This window comes from Scyliorhinus canicula, chromosome 13, assembly GCF_902713615.1.
Source record: "Scyliorhinus canicula chromosome 13, sScyCan1.1, whole genome shotgun sequence".
Taxonomy (NCBI): Eukaryota; Metazoa; Chordata; class Chondrichthyes; order Carcharhiniformes; family Scyliorhinidae; genus Scyliorhinus; species Scyliorhinus canicula.
This window is the reverse complement of record NC_052158.1, coordinates 46,929,933-46,952,760: the sequence shown is the minus strand read 5'-3', so window position 1 is coordinate 46,952,760 and position 22,828 is coordinate 46,929,933. Positions and strand designations below refer to the sequence as shown.

The following is a 22,828-nucleotide window of genomic DNA, read 5'->3' as shown; positions in this document are numbered from 1 at the left end:
GCTTGAGTAGGGTGATCATTGCTCGGCACAACATCGAGGGCCGAAGGGCCTGTTCTGTGCTGTACTGTTCTAAATTCTAAAAAACCTTCTCAAGGACATTAGAGATGAGCAATAAATGTTGGCCTAGTCAGTGATGCATACATCCTTTGAAAGTATAAATAAAAACTGAGGAGTCAGACCCTTCAGCCAAAGGAGGAGAGGTAGTTTGAGGAAATCATACAACAAAGAACAAAGAAAAGTACAGAACAGGAACAGGCCCTTCAGCCCTCAAAGCCTGTGCCAACCATGCTGCCCGTCCAAACTAAAATCTTCTGCAATTCCGGAGTCCGTATCCCTCTATTCCCATCCTATTCATGTATTTGTCAATAAGTCCCTTAAACGTCACTATCATCCCTGCTTCCACCACCTCCTCCGGCAGCGGGTTTCAGGCACCCACTACCCTCTGTGTAAAAAACTTGCCTCTTACATCTCCTCTAAACCTTGCCCCTCAAACCTTAAACCTATTCCGCATAGTAATTGACCGCTGTACCCTAGGTGCACCCACTACCCTCTGTGTAAAAAACTTGCCTCTTACATCTCCTCTAAACCTTGCCCCTCACACCTTAAACCTATTCCGCCTAGTAATTGAAATGAAATGAAAATCACTTATTGTCACAAGTAGGCTTCAAATGAAGTTACTGTGAAAAGCCCCTAGTCGCCACATTCCGCGCCTGTTCAGGGAGGCTGGTACGGGAATCGAACCGTGCTGTTGGTCTGCCTTTGTCTGCTTTAAAAGCCAGTGATTTAGCCCTGTGTGCTAAACCAGCTGCTGTGACCCCTGTACCCTGGGAAAAGGCCTCTGACTATCCACACTGTCTATGCCCCTCAAAATTTATGAAGCTCTATCAGGTCGCCTCTCAACCTCCGTCATTCCCATCAGAACAAACCGAGTTTATTCAACCTCTAATAGAATTTACAGTGCAGAAGGAGGCCATTCGGCCCACTGAGTCTGCATTAGCCCTTGGAAAGAGCATCCACCCAAGCCCACACCTCCACCCCAACCCTACAACCCAGTAACCCGACCTTTGTTTGGACACTAAGGGCAATTTATCATGGCCAATCCACCTAACCTGTACATCTTTAGACTGTGAGAGGAAACTAGAGCACCTGGAGGAAACCCACGCAAATACGGGGAGAACGTGCAGACTCCGCACAGACAGTGACCCAAGCCGGGAATTGAACCGGAAATTGAGCTCTCCCCTCATAGCTAATGCCCTGCGTGCCAGGCAACATCTGGCAAATCTCTTCTGCACCCTCTCTAAAGCCTACACATCCTTCTGGTAGTGTGGCAACCAGAATTGAACACTATACTCCAAATGTGGCCAAAAAAAGGTTCTATACAGCTGCAACATGACTTGCCAATTGTTATACTCAATGCCCCGACCAATGAAGGCAAGCATGCCTTATGCCTTATTGACTACCTTCTCCACCTGTGTTGCCCCTTTCAGTGACCTGTGGACCTGTACACCAAGATCTCTCTGACTGTCAATACTCTTGAGGGTTCTATCATTCACTGTATATTCCCTACCTGCATTAGACCTTCCAAAATGCATCACCTCACATTTTTCCATATTAAGCTCCATCTGCCATCTCTCCACTCAAGTCTCCAAACAATCTAAATCCTGCTGTATCCTCTGACAGTCCTCATCACTATCCGTAATTCCACCAACCTTTGTGTCATCTGCAAACTTACTAATCAGACCAGTTACATTTTCCTCCAAATCATTTATATATACTACAAACAGCAAATGTCCCAGCTCTGATCCCTGTGGAACACCATTATTCACAGACCTCCAATCAGAAAAGCACCCTTCTATTGCTACTCACTGCCTTCTATGACCTAGCCATTTCTGTATCCATCTTGCCAGCTCACCCCTGATCCCGTGTAACTTCACCTTTTGTACCAGCGTGCAATGAGGGACTTTGTCAAAGGCCGTACTGAAGTCGATATAGACAACATCCCCTGCGCCACCTGCATCAATCATCTTTGTAACCTCTTCGAAAATCTTTATCAAGTTAGTGAGACATGACCTCCCCTTCACAAAACCATGCTGCCTCTCGCTAATGCGTCCATTTGCTTCCAAACGGGAGTAGATCCTGTCTCGAATAATTTTCTCCAGTAAATTCCCTACCACTGATGTAAGGCTCACCAGCCTGTAGTTTCTGGATTATCCTTGCTACCCTTCTTAAGGGAGATTGGCTATTCTCCAGTCCTCGTGGACATCACCTGAAGAAAATGAGGATCAAAGATTTCTGTCAAGGCCTCAGCAATTTCCTCTCAAGCCTCCTTCAGTATTCTGGGGTAGATCTCATCAGGCCCTAGGGACTTATCTATCTTAATAATTTTTAAGACATCCAACACCTAGGCCGGGATTCTCCCCTACCTGACGGGGCGGGGGGTCCCGGCGTATTGGAGTGCACCACTCCAGCGTTGAGCCTCCCCAAAGGTGCGGAGGGGCCAAGCCCTCAGATTGAGGGGCTAGGCCCATGCTGGAGTGGTTCCCGCTCCGCCGGCTGGTGGGAACAGCCTTTGGCACCCCGCCAGCCGGGGCCAAAAGGACTCCGCCGGCCGGCGGAGGTCCACGGATAGGCCGGAGCATCAGCGGATGCTGACGTCATCCCGGCACATGTGCAGGGGAGGGGGTCTCTTCCACCTCCGCCATGGTGAAGACAATGGTGAAGGCAGAAGAAAAAGAGTGCCCCCATTGCACAGGCCCGCCCGCCGATCAGTGGACCCCGATCGCGGGCCAGGCCAACGTGGGGGCACCCCCCGGGGTCAGATCGCCCAGTGCCCTACCTCCCCAGGACCCCGGCGCTTGCCCGCGCCGCCAATCCCGCCGGTACCAGGGGTGGTTTAATCCACGCCGGCAGGAGAGGCTTGTCAGCGGCGGGACTTCGGCCCATCTCGGGCCGGAGAATTGCCCGTGGGGCCCCGACCGGCGCAGTGCGAATCCCGCCCCCGCCGAATTTCGGATGGCGAAGAATTTGGGACTTGGCGGGGGCGGGATTGATACCCTTCCCCAGTATCAACATCCACCAATTCCTTCTCTTTGGTAAATACTGATGAAAGTATTCATTTAATACCTCGACCATTTCCTCTGGCTCCACAGATCCCTCGCCTGTACTTCAGTGGCCCCACCCTTTCCTTGGCTACCCTCTTGCTTTTTATGTACGTTTTCCTGTTTTACAGAAGGAGTACACCATGCTACACCAGAGATACAGCGAAGAGAGACACCTCAGTTAGATCCTGACCATCGCCCAAGGGACAACTGTACAACTGTGGGAAGATATCAAGTCCCTTCACAACATTGGTCAACATAGAGAACCCTTGAGCAATGAAAAAAATAATCTGGAAATCGGTCGGGTCAGGGAGCTTTGACATATTATCAGATTTGAAACTGGTCAGTGGTGTCAATCTTTCCATTAGAACTAACCTTTCCAAAGGTTTGGTTGGGGGTGATCGGTCAGGGTGAGACTGGGAAGAAGCGTGAGTGCCCTCCAAGTGTGTTAAGGTCTTCAATCCTTCATCGAGTGTCAAAAACTACAGACTGATTCCTTCAGGTCTGAGGCTGTTCAAGTGTGAGGCTACCTTCACAGGGACATATGATCTCTAATACACACAGGAGAGAAACCATTCACTTGCGAGGTGTGTGACAAATAATTCGTATCATCATCTAATCTCCATACACACCAACAAAGTGCATCAATTTTTCCACCTATCACACAACAACAAAAGCATGGGAGAGAAGCGATTCAAGTGTGACATGTGTGATCGAGCGTTCACATATCCATCGATATTTGAGAATCACCGACGCAGTCACACTGGGGAGAAGCCTTTCGAATGTGAGGTGTATGGCAAATCATTCTCACAGTCATCCAGCCTGCTGCACCATCAGAGGATTCACAGAGAGGAGAAACCATTCACGTGTAAGGTGTGTGACAAATCATTCTCGTCACTATCAGTACTTGGTGCACACCAACGCATTCATACAGGAGTGAAACCATTCAGCTGTAAGGTGTGTGAGAAATCATTTTCACGGTCATCCAATCTCTACGTACACCAGCGCAGTCACACAGGAGAAAAACCATTCACATGTAAGGAGTGTGAGAATTCATTCTCATCATCATCTAATCTCTGCGTACACCGATGCACTCACACAGGTGAAAGACCATTCAGGTGTGAGGTTTGCAGAAACTCATTCTCATCATCGTCAAGACTTTGCACACACCAACTCATTCATACAGGGGAGAAACCATTCAGGTGTGTGGTGTGTGATAAATCATTCTCATAATCATCCTGCCCACTGCATCATCAAAGGATTCACACTGAGGAGAAACAATTCAAATGTGAGGTGTGCAACAAAACATTCTCTATGTCAACATGTCTCCTGAAGCACCAGATGATTCACACTGGGGAGAAACAGTTCACGTGTGTGGTGTGTGACAAATCATTTTTGCAGCCATCAGATCTCCACATGCACCAACGCATTCACACGGGAAAAACCATTCACATGTCTTGTGTGTGACAAATCATTCTCATCATGGTCAGTACTTCATGCACACCAACACATTCACACAGGAGAGAAACCATTCACCTGTGAAGTGTGTGACAAATCATTCTCAGCATCATTTAATCTCCACACACACCAACGCACTCAAACAGGGGAGAAATTCAGGTGTGAGTTTTGCAAAATAGCATTTTCTTCATCATCGGGTCTCTGCAGACACCAACACATTCACAAAGGGAAGAAACCATTCAAGTGTAAGGTATGTGATAAATCATTTTCACAGTCATCAAGCCTCCTGCTCCATCAGAGGACTCACACCCTTCAAGTGTAATGTTCACGATGAAGCTTTTGTAGATCTTCAACACTCCTGCGTCACCAGTGGATTCACACAGGGGAGGAACTTTAGGTGCGGTGTTTGTGACAAGGTGGGCGGCACACTGGCACAGTGGTCAGCACTGCAGTCTCACAGCACCAGAGACCCGGATTCAATTCCAGCTTGGGATGACTGTGCGGAGTTTGCACATTCTCCCTGTGTCTGTCTGGGTTTTCTCAGAGTGCTCCGGTTTCCTTCCACAGTTCAAAGATGTGCAAGTTGGAAGGATTGATCATGCTGAATTGCCCCTTAGTGCCCAAAGGTTAGGTGGAGTTATGGGGATAGGGCAGGGGAGTGAGCCTAGGTTGGGTGCTTTTTCTGAGGCTCTGTACAGACTCAATGGGCTGAATGTTCTCCCTCTGCACTGTTGGCATTCTATGATTTTATGGAGGCAGAACCACTCCTCCCATCTCCTGAAGGACCAGTAGATCCACATTGGAAAAAAAACATTCAGTGTGAGGTGTGTGACAAGAATTTCACAGTCAGTGTATGCCCTGGTCCATAAACACACTCATAAGGGAGAAACGCTATCGGTGTGAGTTCTGTAATAAACCCTTCACATAGGTGTTGGACCTCATGAAACATCAGTGAACCCACACACAGCTGACCAAAATCAGCTTCTTGCTCATTTTTTTGTCAAGAGTGTTACTCTCTCTGCAGATCCACTGCAAAGGATGTTCAGTGGTGTTGGGGCACAGAATAAGCAGCTTTCACTCACATCAAACAATTAGTTACGACACTGCCAGTGCTGAGGTACTATGGTGTCAATAATGAAGTCACCCTGCAGTGAGATGCCAGTGAAACAGGACTTGGAGCAACTCTCATGCAGCAAGGCAACCAGTTGTGTTTGTATCCAGAGAATGAACAATGCTGTGTACAATTGAAAAGAGTGTCGCCTTGTGAGTATTTCACCCATAACCTATTTGGGAGAGTAATGTTGGTCCTATCTGCCCCTGAACTGATCTCAATGTCCAGGGAAAGCCCACAATCCAGCTCCATCTCGGCAGTCGGACATTCATCTGCTTTATCTTGCTCATTTCTATATTTGCTTGCACTTGGTACCTGGGGGAGTATGGCTCAAGCTTTTTAATTTCCTACCAATCTCCCTAAATTCTAATTGGGGGACCACATCCCTCTTTTTATATAGATTCTTGGTATTTATCAGGACCATGCACCCTTATTGTTCACCCCTTAGGTTACACTGCAGCCGTTCAATGGTACCCTTGACTTTGGTATCATGGAGGCAGCTAATCACCCTGGATTCACGTCTGCAGCAACAGCAATATTTGTCTGTTCCTCTAAGTATGGAATCTCCAATCACTATTACTCTCCCTGTCCTCTCTGTAACGCCTGTAACAGCTGAACCAGCTGTGGTGCCATGGACTTGGCTCTGGCTGCACTCCCCAGATCAAAGATCACTTTCATCAGTGTCCAGAACTGATTACTGGTTATAGAGTGAGATACACTCAGGGCTTACTGCTCTACCTGCCTTCCTGACATCACCAAGGGCAGCACGGTGACAAGTGGTTAACACTTCTGCCTCACAGCGCCAGGGACCTGGGTTCAATTTTAAATTTGGGTGACTGTGAAGTGTGTACATTCTCCCTGTGTCTGCATGGGTTTCCTCCAGATGTTCCAGTTTCCTCCCACAGTCCAAAGATGTGCAGCAGAGGTTGATTGGCCATGCTAAATTGTGTTCAAAGGTTCGGTGTGGATGTAGTGATTGGAAGGAAGTGGGCCTGGTCCATTATGCCGCAATGTGATATGTTCACCTTTCACTCTACCAAGATTCATTTCATGTTCTGGGAAAGATCTTGAGTCATTTTGAAATATTTTGTTATTTTGGTAGATTTGAAATTGGTGTACATTTTACTGTTGTTTACTTGATCTTTTGGTATTTGGTCCACAGATGTAAAGCTCACAAACCCACATTATTGATTTGTTTCTCTGCTGTTTTATCTCACCCCCACAACCCAAAAGATGTTAGGTGTAGGTGAATTTGTCACGCTAAATTCATAGAACCATAGAATTTACAGTGCAGAAGGAGGTCATTTGGCCCATCGAGTCTGCAACGGCCCTTGGAAAGAGCAGCATACATATCCCCGTAACTCAGTAACTCCAACTAACCTTTTTTGAAACGAAGGGCAATTTAGCATAGCCAATCGACCTAACCTGCACATCTTTGGACTGTGGAAACCGGAGCACCCGGAGGAAACCCATGCAGACATGGGGAGAACATGCAGACACCGCATAGACGACCCAAGCCAGGAATCGAACCTGGGACGCTGAAGTTGTGAAGCAACTGTGTTAACCACTGTGCTACCGTAATTCCCTTAAAGTGTTTCAGGCCTACGTTTGTGCGCAAAGTGACAGATTTGTAACCCGACAGTCGGCCAGAAGACGGCGATAAAATCATAGAATTTACAGTGCAGAAGGAGGCCATTCGGCTCATCGGGTTTGCACCGGCTCCTAAAAAGAGCACCCCACTATCCCAGTAACAACCCCAGTTAACCTTTTTGGACACTGAGGGAAATTTATCATGGCCAATCAACCTAACCACGTCTTTGGAATGTGGAAAGAAACCGGAGCACCCGAAGGAAAGCCACACAGATATGGGGAGAACGTACAGACTCCGCACAGACAGTGACCCAAGCGGGAATCGAACCTGGGACCCTGGAGCTGTGAAGCAACTGTGCTAACCACTGTGCTACAGCCCCTTAATTGAGAAAAAAAGAATTGGGTACTCTAAATTTATTTTAAAAAACTTCTCTACACACGTCCCAAGTTGCCCACTGAGCTGACTTTTATTGGGTGTGTTAAATGTTTTCACTCTGACCGGCTCGTCAACTCTCAGCTCTGGCAACAATGTGGTAGCTTCTGCAAAGTGAAATATGTTTCTGTCGTTTTACTTTGACCTTGTCACTCACTCCTGTTACTACTTATGGTCTCAGTCATGATTTAGCCATTGGAAGAGCAGTCTGGGTGCGGTGTGACATTAGTCACTGAACTGGGCAACTTTCCATGCCTTCAGTCGGTATGTTTCTCCACTCTAACATTGTCTTCTGCACATATCTGCTGGATTCAGTCAATTTCTTGATGACCCCTTTGACAATTTTTATCACTGCCTCAGCCATTCCTTTTGACTGGAGACAATGTGGAAATGATGTGTACAACTGAATTTGCAATCATTCATAAAGGTCTGAATTCGTCACTTGTGAATTGAGGGCCACTGTCACTCATCAAAATGTAAGGAATGCCATGATGACTGAAGCGTGCTTCAGGAATTCTATAATTTCGCTGATTGTCATTGGCGTCCGCTGGTTTAACTCTGAATCTGAATAATAGTCAACTGTGATGAGATAATCAGTTCCAGTGAGAGTGAAGAGATTGACTTGAAGCTTCATCTATCCTCTGTCATGAGTACCACTTTCTCTTGATTAGCTTGATGTTCATTACAACCACTGTACTAGCTGATCTGGTCCTAAATCTCATCACTCATGTTTGGTCACCAGAGAGTCTTTGGAGTTCTGATGACCCAAATAATGATTTCTCAAACACCTCACAGGCACCTAGGCTCAATTCCTTGAAAGTCTGAGTAGATGAGCCAACACGCATCCTGGGAGAAACTGTTCATGTGTATGTTGTGTAATAAGGACTTTACACAGTTATCAGGTCTGGTGAAGCATCAACACATTCATACAGGGGAACAGAAAAAAATCATGTGTGCGTGTGTAATAAGATCTTTGAACAATTATGGGGCATGTTGGATAACCGTCGTATGCACACGGCTGGAAGGACAAGAGAGATGTGTGACTGAGCCTCACAGTCAGCAACATACCTGCAGCACTGACATATCCGCACTGAGGAAACGATGTTGCAGTGAAATGTTTGACAAAGACTACATAAAGACAACATCCTTCCTGATTCACCAGAGGATTCACACAGCGGAGAAACCAATCAATTGGGAAGTATGGCAGGATTGTTTCACTTTCTCTTGCCAAACACCAACATTTCCACACAGACTTAATAACTTGGATGAGGGAAGTGAATATACTATTACCAAGTTAGTAGATGATGCAAAAATAGATGGGAAGGCAAATGATGAGGATGACAAAATGAACCTACAGAGGGATAGACAGGGAAATAGATGAATGGGCAAAAACATGGCAGACGGAATATAATGTAGTAAAAAGTCAAATTATACATTTTGGGAGGAAAAATAAAGGAACTGAATGTTATTTAACTGAAGAAAGACTGCAGAAAGCTGCAGCACAGGGGGATGCGGAAGTCCGTGTGCATGTCACAAAAGCTAGGATGCAAGTTCAGCAGATAATTGCGAAGGCAAATGGAATGTTGTCCTTATTTCAAAGGGAATGGAGTATAAAAATAGGGAAGTCCTGCTGAAACTATACAAGACAGCAGTTAAACCACACTTGGGATACTGTGAACAGTTTTGGTCCCCTTAGCTAAGAAAAGATGTACTGGCATTGGAGGCAGCCCACAGCAGGTTCACTAAGTTGATCGTGGGTATGAAGGGTATTTCTTATGAAGAGAGGTTGAGTAGGTTGGGACTGTACTCATTGGAGTTTAGAAGAATAAGAGGTGACCTTATTGAGACATAGGATTCTCTTCTGGGAAAATTATGGACCAGAGGGCATATTTCCACTTGTGGGAATGTCTAGGACAGAGGGCATAATTTCAGAGTAAGGGGTCACCCATGTAAGACCGAGATGAGAAACCTCTTCTCTCATAGGATAGTAAATCTGTGGATTTATTTACCACAGTGGCCTGGGTTGTTAAGGATGTTTCAGATAGGAAAGCGGAGTTGAGGATTATCATATCTATCATGATCTCATTGAATGGTGGAGGAGACTGAATGTGCCGAATGGCTTACTTATGCTCCTATATCTTATGAACTTGGAGTGAATCACCTGCTTCCTCACACTGGAGTTGTCTGTATTATTTACCCTCCAGTGCTCACACAGGGGAACTGTCCTTCCTCAGCAGTGACTGTCTCCAACCTCTCCCACTATTAGTCCATTTGTTTCAAGAAGGTCAATTTAATCTTTGACTAGATCGGCAAACTGCACCAAAAGAAGACAACGCATCGAGTTAGCCCTGCTGCCTCACGGCGCCGAGTTCTCAGGTTCGATCCCAGCTCTGAGTCACTATCCGCGTAGAGTTTGCACATTTTCCCCGTGTTTGCATGGGTTTTGCCCCCACAACCCAAAAGATGTGCAGGCTAGGTTGATTAGCCATGCTAAATTGCCCCTTAGTAGGAAAAATGAATTGGGTACTCTAAATTTATTTAAAAAGAAGACATCAATCTGGATAGAAGCTGCTGCTTATGCACAGATGTCACTGCATCTCTAAGAGGATTTCTTCAACAGGAAGTAGGCGACTCAGGGGAATGAGTATCATGATTTTCCCTGATATAGATAATTCTTTCCTCCTGTACAAAATAAAGGTAATTTTGGAAACAAGTGTGCTAAATCAAATTGATGCCTCCAGAAGCATTGTGGTGATGAAGGTGGATAAATCATCTGGACTGGATGGAGTCCACCCAGGGTTCTAAAAAAGATAGCTGAGAAGATTGTGGAGGCATTGGTGGTGATCTTTTAGTAATCACTGGAGGCAGAAAGGGTTCCAGAGAACTGGAAAGTGGCTAATGTAACACAGCTGTTTAAGAAAGAAGGGAGGCAGAAGATGGGAAATCATAGGGCGGTTAGCCTGACTTCAGACATTGGTAAGATTTAGTGTCCATTATTGATGACGAAATCGCAGAGTACTTGGGAGTGCATAATAAAATAGGACTGAGTCAGCACGGGTTCGTCAAGAGGAGGTCATGTCTGACAAATCTGTTAGAGTTCTTGAGGAAGTAACAAGGATGTTAGACAAAGTAGAACCAGTGGACACAATTTATTTAGATTTCCGGAAGGCCTTTGTGAAGGTGCCACATAGGAGACTGTTAAAAAAATTAAGAACCCATGGTGTTAAGGGTAAGATCCTGGCATGGACAGAGGATTGGCTGATTGGCCGAAGGCAGAGAGTGAGGATAAAAGGGTATTTTTCAGGATGGCAGCCTGTGTGCCTCATGGGTCGGTGCTGGTATAACATTTCACAATATACATTAATGATCTGGAAGAAGGAACTGAACACATTGTTGCGAAGTTTGCAGATGATACAAAAGATCTGTAGAGGGACAGGTAGTATTGAGGGAGCAAGCAAGCTGCAGAAGGACTTGGGCAGGCTAGGAGAGTGGGCAAAGAAGTGGCAGATGGAATACAATGGAAAAGTGTGAGGTTGTCCACTTTGGAAGGAGAATTGGGAGCATAGACTATTTTCTAAATGGGGAGATGCTTAGGAAATCAGAAGCACAAAGGGACTTAGGAGTCCTTGTTCACGATTCTCTTAAGGTTAACATGCAGGTTCAGTCGGCAGTTAGGAAGGCAAGTGCATTGCTAGCATTCATGTCGAGAGGGCTAGAATACAAGACCAGGGATGTACTTCTGAGGCTACATAAGGCTCTGGTCAGACCCCATTTGGAGTATTGTGAGCAATTTTGGGCCTCGCATCTAAGGAAGGATATGCTGGCCTTGGAAAGGATCCAGAGAAGATTCACAAGAATGATCCCTGGAATGAAGAGCTTGTCGTATGAGTAATGGTTGAGGATTCTGGGTCTATACTCGTTAGAGTTTAGAAGGATGAAGGGGGATCTTATTGAAACTCACAGGATACTGCGAGGCCTGGATAGAGTGGATGTGGAGAGGATGTTTCCACGAGTAGGAAAAACTAGAAGCAGAGGACACAATCTCAGACTAAAGGGACAATTTTTTAAAACAGAAATGAGGATGAATAACTTCAGCCAGAGCGTGGTAAATCTGTGGAACTTTTTGCCGCAGAACACTGTGGAGGCAAAATCACTGGGTGTCTTTAAGACAGAGAGATAGGTTCTTGATTAATAAGGGTATCAGTGGTTATGGAGAGAAGGCAGGAGAATGGGGATGAGAAAACTATCGGCCATATTTCATGACGGAGCAGACTTGATGGGCCTAGTGGTGAACAGAGGGTCAAAGGGCAGGAGTGATTAATTTCATGTATGGGCATGATCCTGAATCATTTTAAATTTTTTTGTTATTTTGGTTCATTCAAAGTTTGATGTGTGCTGAATAATGTGTTCTTTGTCTGCTGTTTCATCAATTTTCTGGAAAGAGCACCCCACTTTAGCCCACACCTCCACCATATCCCCGTTAACCCCACTCCATCAATGAACACTGAGGGCAATTTAGCATGGCCAATCCACCCAACCTGCACATATTTGGACTGTGGGAGGAAATCCACGCAAACACGGGAAGGACATGCAGACTCCGCACAGTTGCAAGCTGGGAATCGAACCTGGGACCTTGGAGCCATGAAACAGTGCTAACCACTGGGTCACCCTCAAAATAAATTCATTTTTTAAAAACATAACCCAAACTACCTGACTTGTGAGCATGCTGTGTTCCTACTGACTAAAACATTCAGGAGTCTACAGTAAGAGTCCTGTACACAATATATTGGTCAATGTCACTGTGGGCTGATATATTTTCTCCATCAATGGGTTTAGAATTTCTAGTTAACAGGAAGTACAATATTTTCCGAAAAAAGAAAGACGAATTTCATGAACAGAGGTCATCAAAAAGCAACTTACGCTAATGAAATGCTTTTTAAGTGTAGTTTTGAGTTGTAATATAAGAAATGTGGCAGCCAGTCTATGCACAGTGTGACGATCCTGTTAGGGGCCATTAACAGTTGAAGAATAATGTGAACACCCCGTGATAAACCAGAAGAATTCATGTTTTTAATCAAAAAAAACTTTATTGAATGAAGAATTAAACAAAGCAAGTATTGTGAACTTAAGTCATTTATCATTACTTCACTATCAACTCAATTCTGCTCCTTATTCCCCTTACACATTACAAGAATGTTGAAGATTCTAACACGTCTCTTGAAATCTAGATAAAGGTACGCCACAACCCTCTAAACTCTCTTTAATTCTCCTCCGCGTTTCTGCTCTTCCCCTTTTGACTGAGCGCCTCCCCGCAAGCTTTTCTTCAATGTCTCACAAAATTAGATGCTTCAGCTCCCTATTCGTGTTGGTGGCAAAAACCCAACTGCTTTTGCACAGCTTCCAAGCTAACCCTGCTGACTGCTTTCTGCCACAAGGCTCTGTGAGGACCAATGTAGATATGTGCTATGAGCTTCAAACTAGCCAGCTGCTTTACTCACAAAATCCCAACTTGTGCTCGAGCGTGACCCGCATTTCACATGGTGAACAATAAAGTTAAGATTTTCTCTGTTTATAATGCAGGCCTGATGAACTACCATCTCCTGTTGGCTCTCAATCCAATGAAGTGCTATCTACACAAAAGCAAAACTGCAACTGCCTTTTGTGAACAAACACGTGGCTAAATTAATTAAACTTCTACTCAACTCTTTGGTTTGGTAAACTATGCGAATAACTGACAATACTAATTTGCAATTATCTTCACCCTATACTCACTGGGTCCATGAAGAAAATGCCAATGTTCACTCAGGTGCTTTCAGCTTCTTTTCATCTGGAGAGAACAGACATAATTTAAATCCTGTATTCAAGGGTTCATATTTTGGCTCCATTCCAATCTGAAAGGTGACCCACTATTGTTACTGCTTCCTCAGACCTTGTAAGATAAACATAGGCTAGCTTTTTACTGTAATAAACTCCCATGTTTGTCTGAATTGTATTTACATTTGGATTATCAGTTTCTCAAACAGATGCTCCCATTGAAACACAATTCTTAAAACTAAACATTCAATTCTAAAACATATGAATTACGAGTTAGATTTTTGCAAGAACAGTGAGATCTCACAAACAGCAATGTGATAATGATCAAATAATCTTTTTTACTCATATTGACAAGGGTGTCTCAGTGGTTAGCACTGTTGCCTCACAGAGCAGAGACCCAGGTTCAATCCCGGCCTTGGGTCACTACCTGTGGAGTTTGCACGTTCTCCCCTTGCTTGTATGGGATTCCTCTGGGTGCACTTGTTTCCTCCCACAGTCCAAAGATGTGTAGGTTAGGTGGATTGGCCATGTTAAATTGTACTTATCTAAAGATGTGCTTGGTTAGATGGAGTTGCTGGTAGAGGGCAAGAGGACCCAGGTAGGGTACTCCTTCAGAGAGTCAGTACACTCGATTGGTCGAATGGCCTCCTTCTCCATTGGAAGGATTCTATGATTGTGGGATCCATATTGAACAGGACATCAGAAATAACTTCCTCACTCTTCTACACCATAATGTCATGGGATCTATAATGTCCAACTCCAGATTAATTAATCTATGAACATGAGTTAAAGTTGTTGTCAGGACCACACTAACAATTCTGGAAGTTCTGGGCTTCCTACAAACATCATACCCACTGCCACCATCACCGTTTATTGAAGCAGCTGAAATATGGGAAAATGGGTCAAGAAATTCTTCACGTTCACACATTTATGAAACCAAACAAATCAAAATCCTGAGATAAAACAGTTGGTCATAATTCAAAACTTCTTTATTAAAATTCCTTCATGCTTTAATCAGCGTAATCTGACTGAATTTGACTATGTCGGGAATTTTAAATGTGTTATGTCAAAAGTAAATTGAATTTTTGTGATCTTTAACAAGGGTTTATTAAACATCACCCAGGAAGCTGGTACCAACCACAGAAATGACCATGGCCCCAGATGGGAGTAAAGAAAGTGGTGAGTTTCTGTTGATTGGTCCTGTTTGAGGTGACTCTTCAAATTACACTCATAATTTTGGACGTTCAACACTAACAGTCAGTTATATTCATGATCCCATTGTGTATGCTGTGACCAGTAATTATTTCAGCAAACTACAGGTTCATAGATAATACATGATTTCAGTTGTGGCACCGAAACAGAAGCAATAGTTAAAATAGTTTAATGTAGTCATGAATACATTAATAATATTATATGGAGATCCTGCTTTGATTTCTTTCATTTATGGTGAAGTTTAAAATGGTGAACTTTCTCTGTATCCCTCTCATCTTTATAATGCCAGAGAAGGAGAGACATAGAGAAGAACGAGGAGGTAGATAGACAGACTTTGAGAAGGACAGAGAGAGGGGAGAGTAGTGACAGGCAGAAGAGAGAGACAAGAAGATGACAGCCAGGAGCAAAGAAGGAGGGAATTGAGGAGAGGTATTAGAAAGGAAGTAAAGGGATGATGGAAGTGTGGCAGGAGAGAGAGAGAGAGAGATAGGACAGTGGAAGAGAAGGAAAATAAAGGGTTGGGAGAAAGAAACACTTTACAGAATCATAGAATTTACAGTGCAGGAGGAAGCCATTCTGCCCATCGAGTCTGCATCGGCCCTCGGAAAGAATACCTTACTTCAGCCCACACCTCCACCCTATCCACATAATCCGACCTAACCTTTTGGACACAAAGGAGCAATTTAGCGTGGCCAATCCACCTAAACTGCACATCTTTGGATGGTGGGAGGAAACCGGAGCACCCGGAGGAAATCCATGCAGACACAGGGAAAAGTGCAAACTCCACACAGTCACCCAAGGCCGGAAGTGAACCTGGACCATGGAGCTGTGAGGCAGCAGCGCTAACCATTGTGCCTATCTTTATGAATAGTCTCTTTGTACAAGATGCCATCTTTGGTGATCATATCATCTCTGACTGCGCAATGCTCTCTTACAGGTATCTCCTTGATTTTTTTTTCAGGACATCCTTTTATCAAAACGTCCTGTAATATTTCAACAGTTGTATTTTGTTGATCATAGCAAGACACTGGTCTGCCAGATTCAATGCCTCTGCTTGTTGATGATTCCAGAACATGTCGTACTGTTGAATCTGGAAGATTTCATACTCTGGACCAGCATCATCACTTCCTTCAGAGAGCGCAGCCCTTGACAGTATGTTGGCGAAGTGATAGCTCTGCAAATGAATTAATTTCCTTTCTAAACACTTTGGAGTAGATAGAAAGCAGTTTGAGAAATATGCTTTGAAGTGTCTTGTGGTCAGACTCTACCATCACTTTCTCTCTCCCAACAGGTACTGGTTGAAATGCTCACAAAGACAATGTCCAGGCGTTCCTTCTCAATCTGTACATAGCATCGTTCGATTTGTGTTAATGCTCTGGATACAAATACAACTGTTTGTCCTTCCTGCATGAGGGTTGCTCCAAGTCCTGTTTCACTGGCATCTCACTGCAGTGACTTCATCATTGACATGAAATGAAAATCGCTTGTCACGAGTAGACTTCAATGAAGTTACTGTGAAAAGCCCCTAGTCGCCACATTCCGGCGCCTGTTCAGGGAGGCCGTTACGGGAATCAAACCGTGCTGCTGGCCTGCTTGGTCTGCTTTCAAAGCCAGCGATTTAGCCCAGTGTGCTAAACAGCCCCTCAATACCTCGGCACTGGCATTGTCGAACTAGTAGCTTGATGTGAATAAAAGTTGCTTCTTGTTTTGTGTCCAATACCACTGAACATCCTTTGCAGTGAACTTTCTTAGGAGGTTTACACAATGACACTTGGCTTGAACTTGGTTTCGGTTACCTGTGTGTGGCTTCGTTGATGTTCCAGGAGATCCAAAAATTGTGTGAAGGCTTCATTACGGAACTCGCATCAATAAGAGTTTCTCCCCTCTGTGAGTGTGTTGATGGACTCAGAGATACACTGACTGTGCCAATGTTTTGTCCCAAACATTACACCTGAATGGTTTCCCATCAGTGGGGATCCGCTGGTGCTTCAGGCGATTGGAGGAGTGGATGGAAGTCTTGTCACAAACATTGCACCCAAAGAGTTTTTCTTTTGTGTAAATCCACTGGTGATCCAGACGTGTTAAAGGTATCAGCACAAGCCTCACACTTGAAGGGTGTGGATCCTCTGATGGAGCAAGAGTTTAGATGACTGCGAGAATGATTTGTTGCAAATCCCACACCTACATGGTTTCTCCCCTGTGTGAATTCTCTGATGGAGTTGGAGCTTTGATGATGTTGAGAATGATTTATCGCAAATCTCACACCTGAATGGTTTCTCCCCTGTGTGAATCCTCCGATGCTGCAGGAGGTTGGATGACTTTGCAAATGATTTATCACACACCTCACATGTGAATGGCTTCTCTCCTGTGTGGATGCGTTGGTGCTCGCGGAGGTTTCCTGATCTGGCAAATGATTTGCCACATACGACACACGTGAATGGTTTCTCCCCTGTGTGAATGCGTTTGTGTGAGCGAAGTACTGATGATGATGAGAATGATTTATCACACACCTCACATCGGAATGGTTTCTCCCCAGTGTGTATCGTCTGATGCTGCAGGAGTTTTGATGACCTTGAGAATGATTTGTCACACACCTCACACCTGAATGGATTCTCGCCAATGTGAATCTTCTGGTGCAGCAGAAGTTTTGATGATTGTGAGAAGGATTTACCACACACCTCACACCTGAACGGTTTCTCGCCAGTGTGAATCCTCCGGTGGTGCAGGAGATTCGAAGAATGGGAGAATGATTTGTCGCACAGCTCACATGTGAATGGTTTCTCCCCTGTGTGAATCCTCTGGTGCTGCTGGAGTTTTGATGACTGTGAGAACGATTTGTCACACACCTCACATGTGAATAGTTTCTCCCCAGTGTGATTCCTCCGATGCTGCAGGAGTTTTGATGACTGTGAGAACAATTTGTCGCACAGCTCACATGCAAATGGTTTCACCCCAGTGTGAACTCTCTGATGCTGCAGGAGGCTCGATGAGTGTAAAAATGATTTGTCACACACCTCACAATTGAATGGCTTCTCTCCTGTGTGGATGCGCTGGTGATCGCGGAGGTTGTCTGTTCTGCCAAATGATCTGTCACATACGACACATGTGAATGGTTTCTCCCCTGTATGAATGAATTGGTGTTTATGGAGATCTGATGAGTGTGAGAATGTTTTGGTACAAACCTCACACTTGAATGGTTTGTCCCCTGTGTGAATGCGTTTGTGTGAGCGAAGCACTGATAATGATGAGAATGATTTACCACACACCTCACATGGGAATGGTTTCTCCCCAGTGTGAATCTTCTGGTGCAGAAGGAGTTTTGATGACTGTGAGAATAATTTGTCACACACCTCACACCCGAATGGTTTCTCCCCAGTGTGATTCTTCTGGTGCTGAAAGAGATTCGAAGATTGTGAGAATGATTTGTCACACAGCTCACACGTGAATGGTTTCTCCCCTGTGTGAACCCTCTGATGCTGCAGGAGGTTGGATGACTTTGCGAATGATTTGTCACATACCTCACACGTGAATGGCTTCTCTCCTGTGTGGATGCGTTGGTGCTCGCGGAGGTTTCCTGATCTGGCAAATGATTTGTTACATACGACACATGCGAATGGTTTGTCCCCTGTGTGAATGCGTTCGTGTGAGCGAAGTACTGATGATGATGAGAATGATTTGTCGCACACCTCACACGTGAATGGTTTCTCGCCAGTGTGAATCCTCCGGTGGTGCAGGAGATTCGAAGACTGGGAAAATGATTTGTCACACACCTCACACGTGAATGGTTTCTCCCCTGTGTGAATCCTCTGGTGGTGCAGGAGATTCGAAGACTGTGAGAATGATTTGTCGCACACCTCACACGTGAATGGTTTCTCCCCTGTGTGAATCCTTTGATGCTGCTGGAGTTTTGAAGACTGTGAGAATGATTTGTCACACACCTCACACGTGAATGGTTTCTCGCCAGTGTGATTCTTCTGATGCTGCAGGAGTTTTGCAGACTGTGAGAAAGATTTGTCGCACATTTCACACGCGAATGGTTTCTCCCCAGTGTGAATCCTCTGATGCTGTTGGAGTTTTGAAGACTGTGAGAATGATTTGTCACAGATCTCACACCTGAACGGTTTCTCCCCAGTGTGAATTCTCTGATGCTGCAGAAGGCTCGATGAGTGCAAGAATGATTTGTCACACACCTCACAATTGAATGGCTTCTCTCCTGTGTGGATGCGCTGGTGTTCGCGGAGGTTGTCTGATCTGCCAAATGATTTGTCACATATGTCACATGTGAATGGTTTCTCCCCTGTGTGAATTAATTGGTGTTTATGGAGATCTGATGAGTGTGAGAATGTTTTGTGACAGACCTCACACTCGAATGGTTTCTCCCCTGTGTGAATGCGTTCGTGTGAGCGAAGCACTGATAATGACGAGAACGATTTACCACACACCTCACATGGGAATGGTCTTTCCCCAGTGTGAATCCTCTGGTGCAGCAGGAGCTTTGAGGACAGTGAGAATGCTTTGTCACACACCTCACACCTGAATGGTTTCTCGCCAGTGTGATTCCTCTGGTGGTGAAGGAGATTCGAAGACTGTGAGAATGATTTGTCGCACAGCTCACACGTGAATGGTTTCTCCCCTGTGTGAATCCTCTGATGGTGAAAGAGATTTGAAGACTGTGAGAATGATTTGTCACACAGCTGACACGTGAATGGTTTCTCCCCTGTGTGAATCCGCTGATGCTGCAGGAGGTTCGATGACTTTGCAAATGATTTGTCACACACCTCACAACTGAATGGCTTCTCTCCTGTATGGACACGCTGGTGCTCGCGCAGGTTGTCTGATCTGGCAAATGATTTGTCACATATGACACAAGTGAATGGTTTCTCCCCTGTGTGAATGAATTGGTGTTTAAGGAGACCTGATGAGTATGAGAATGTTTTGCGACAGACTTCACACTTGAATGGTTTTTCCCTTGCTTGAATGCGTTCTTGTGACTGAACTACGGATAATGATAAGCATGCTTTGTCACATACTTCACTTGGGCATGATTTCTCCCCTCTGTGAATGGTCTTGTGCAGCAGGAGTTTTGATGACTCGAAGAATGTTTTGTCACACACCTCACACCTGAATGGTTTCTCCCCTGTGTCAATGCGTTGGTGATTGTGGAGATGATGTGACTGCAAAAATGATTTATCACACATCTCGCATTTGAATGGTTCTCCCCTGTGGGAAAGTATTGGTGTGAGTGAAGTACTGATGATAAGAAGAATGCTTTGTCACACACCTCACACCTGAATGGTTTCTCTTCCACGTTCCTGTTGTCTTCAGGTGGGAAAATTGATGTGCTTGTGTTCAGAGATCTTCTGAGCCTGTGGATCGCTCCTCACACTTCACACTGTAATAACCTCTCACCCAGCAGGAATGTCAGTGGTTCATGAGGCTCAATGCATGACTGAAACTCACACCACACTTGGAGCTCACTCACACTTCTTTCCAGCTCAACCTGACCGATCACCCACAGCTGAACCTTTGAAAGTTATCAGATTTGATGATATGGCAAAGCCTCCCTGACTGATTTCCAGATGATGGCTTCACTGCTCAACCTTCTCTGTGTTGAGCAATGGTGTGAAGGAACTAGATGTCTTCCCACAGTTGTGCAGTTGTTCCTTGGGTTATGGTCAGGATCTATCTGCAGTGTCTGTCCTCACTGAATTCTCAGGCATGGTACGGTGCAATTCTTCTGTAAAACAGGAAAGGGAAACATGATTTCCTCCAACTCCCTCTCCACCTTTAACTCAACTGGCTGGCTCCATAGTTAAAGACTGTTCCACATTGAGTACCAGCCTGCTATTCCCCTGTGTGAAGATCAGATACAAGTCCTTTCTTTTCCCTCACTGGACTGTCACACACTCACATTTGCAACCAGGACACTGGATAGTGACCAAGAGCAGACAATGTGGCTACTTTTTTTACTTCACCCAGTCCCATCTTCCACGCACAACGAGGGCAATTGAAAAGACATGTCGGGCGGAGTGTAAAATGGGCCGACAATTCACCATGAGCTTGTGTTGTGCTGGCAAAGACCAGTTTTACCGTTCGAGGATATGTCTCAAAAAAACAACTCAGGAAGAATGTTATTTCAATGGAGATTTTGACATTTCTCCCCTTTTCCCAAATTATTTGAAGAAAATAGGGCAGCACGGTAGCATGGTGGTTAGCATAAATGCTTCACAGCTCCAGGGTCCCAGGTTCGATTCCCAGCTGGGTCACTGTCTGTGCGGAGTCTGCACGTCCTCCCCGTGTGTGCGTGGGTTTCCTCCGGGTGCTCCGGTTTCCTCCCACAGTCCAAAGATGTGCGGGTTAGGTGGATTGGCCATGCTAAATTGCCCGCAGTGTCCTAAAAAGTAAGGTGGGGGGGGGGGGGGTTGTTGGGTTACGGGTATAGGGTGGATACGTGGGTTTGAGTAGGGTGATCATTGCTCGGCACAACATCGAGGGCCGAAGGGCCTGTTCTGTGCTGTACTGTTCTATGTTCTAAAACACACTGGACAGGAAATACTGGTAGCTCAGGAATACATTGCTTCAGTGTTGCTGACAAGGGTTCTGGTTTATCCTGGGAAACTAGATACAGTGCACTCAGTCAGACTACACATCCCAAATTCAGCTCTCACACACAGCACTGGGCTAAACTATCAAATCCAAGCCCTGGCTTCTGGGAAAAGCCAAGGCCTTCAGAAAAAATCTTTTAAGACATTAAAAGACGTTTTAAAAAATGTGTCTCTGGCCCGCCCAGATAATTCCACCTCACCTTCTCATATTCAGCAATGACCCGTCAACAAAACTCAGCCTGTAAATCAGAAGGGAAATGTTTCCAATAAACACCATCAATATCCAGCATAAAGCACCGAGTAAGCAGGTCTCTGAGCTGGATCTTCTCACACAGCATAAGGGGCATTTCCACACCTGATTACCCACAGGATAGTCAGACTGCCTGAACATTAGTGTGGATATTGTGCAATGTAATGATTGTAAATTCTGCTCCTTCACTCACCATCTCCTGACTTGGTTTTGAGTCCCTACAGGAAGTGAAGCAGCTGTGGTAGAGGAAGAGGAGAGAATGGGCAGAGTGGGTGGGCTCTCTGATTGACGTCTCTCACAGACAATCCAAATATTTCTGCAGTAACAGGAGTTTCCTGAAGTTTGGGAAACTGACCAAGGAAACGGAGGCGACTTTGAGTAGCAGATCAGGTGGGGATTTAAACTTGTCATTGTCCCATCTGAATAAAGTCTACCTAATTGCAGCTGCTTTCTCAGTTCCCCAACCCCCTCTGGTAAATGTTTGACAGAGATTTCTAGTGTGGGAATAGCATTTCAAATTGACAACATCAGTGTGGAATGTGTACAGCAGATCAGAAAAGATAGACCCTCTGTGGTGAATGTATAAATACTGTTAATTCACCAGTATACTGTATTACGTTATACTGTTATTAACCCTGTGGGCTCCATCTATGGGCCATTGTGTGGCTTCACCCACAGGGGGAGATGTTGGAGCATGTACGGGCTCTGCCCATGGCTCCACCCTTTAGAGGAAGTATAAGAGCAGGAGACCTGCGGGACCGCCTTCAGTATTGTACTGGTCGCAGGCAGGCTGAGTTGTAAGTTGATTAAAACCACTGTTTACTTCGACACGTGTCTTCGAGTGAATTGATGGTCGCGTCAATTTAATCAACTTAAAAAAACTACTGTGGAGTCAGCCCTCAAACCTGACAGACTGGAGCTCGATCCACAGGCCGCAGAGGCGAAATAAATTTTTTCACATTGGCTTCGGTGTTTCAAGGCCCACATTGCCGTGTCGTCGACGTCATCTGTCACGGATGAACAGAAATTGAGTCTCCTCCACGCACGGGTGAGCCATCGCATTTCTGCACAGCTCAACGAAGCCGCCTCCTATACAATACTTGAACGCATCTACGTGCGGCCTGTGAACGAGGTCTACGCGCGACATATCTTCACCACTAGCCACCAGCGCCCCGGGAAGTCGCTGGATGACTATCTGCGCAACCTCAAAGCCCTCGTGTGCAACTGTAACTCTCAGGCCGTTATGGCCACTCAGCA

General features: G+C 45.3%; 2 protein-coding genes across 3 annotated transcripts; one reads left to right on the top strand and one right to left on the bottom strand.

The window, feature by feature from the left end:
* The first annotated feature begins 3,776 nt into the window (after positions 1-3,776).
* On the top strand, positions 3,777-4,331 carry LOC119975592 (gastrula zinc finger protein XlCGF71.1-like). The gene has a single exon (XM_038815378.1). It carries the CDS (start codon positions 3,777-3,779, stop codon positions 4,329-4,331), a length of 555 nt encoding a protein of 184 aa, XP_038671306.1.
* Positions 4,332-15,457: 11,126 nt separating this feature from the next.
* LOC119976635 (zinc finger protein 208-like) lies at positions 15,458-22,237 on the bottom strand. 2 transcript variants are annotated; one of them, XM_038817271.1, is made up of 2 exons: positions 21,522-22,237; positions 15,458-20,453 (listed from the first exon to the last, which is right to left on the bottom strand). In XM_038817271.1, exon 2 carries the CDS (start codon positions 19,912-19,914, stop codon positions 16,819-16,821), a length of 3,096 nt encoding a protein of 1,031 aa, XP_038673199.1. In that variant the 5' UTR covers positions 19,915-20,453; positions 21,522-22,237; the 3' UTR covers positions 15,458-16,818. The 2 variants fall into 2 exon arrangements, with proteins under 2 accessions (XP_038673199.1, XP_038673201.1); XM_038817273.1 differs by having other exon boundaries at positions 21,765-22,237.
* Between the last annotated feature and the right edge of the window lie 591 nt (positions 22,238-22,828).

Coding starts and splice junctions, on each gene's coding strand:
- LOC119975592 (XM_038815378.1), top strand. CDS start 3,777: ATGGGAGAGAAGCGATTCAAGTGTGACATGTGTGATCGAGCGTTCACA.
- LOC119976635 (XM_038817271.1), bottom strand. CDS start 19,914: ATGTGTGATAAATCATTTTTGCAGTCACATCATCTCCACAATCACCAA.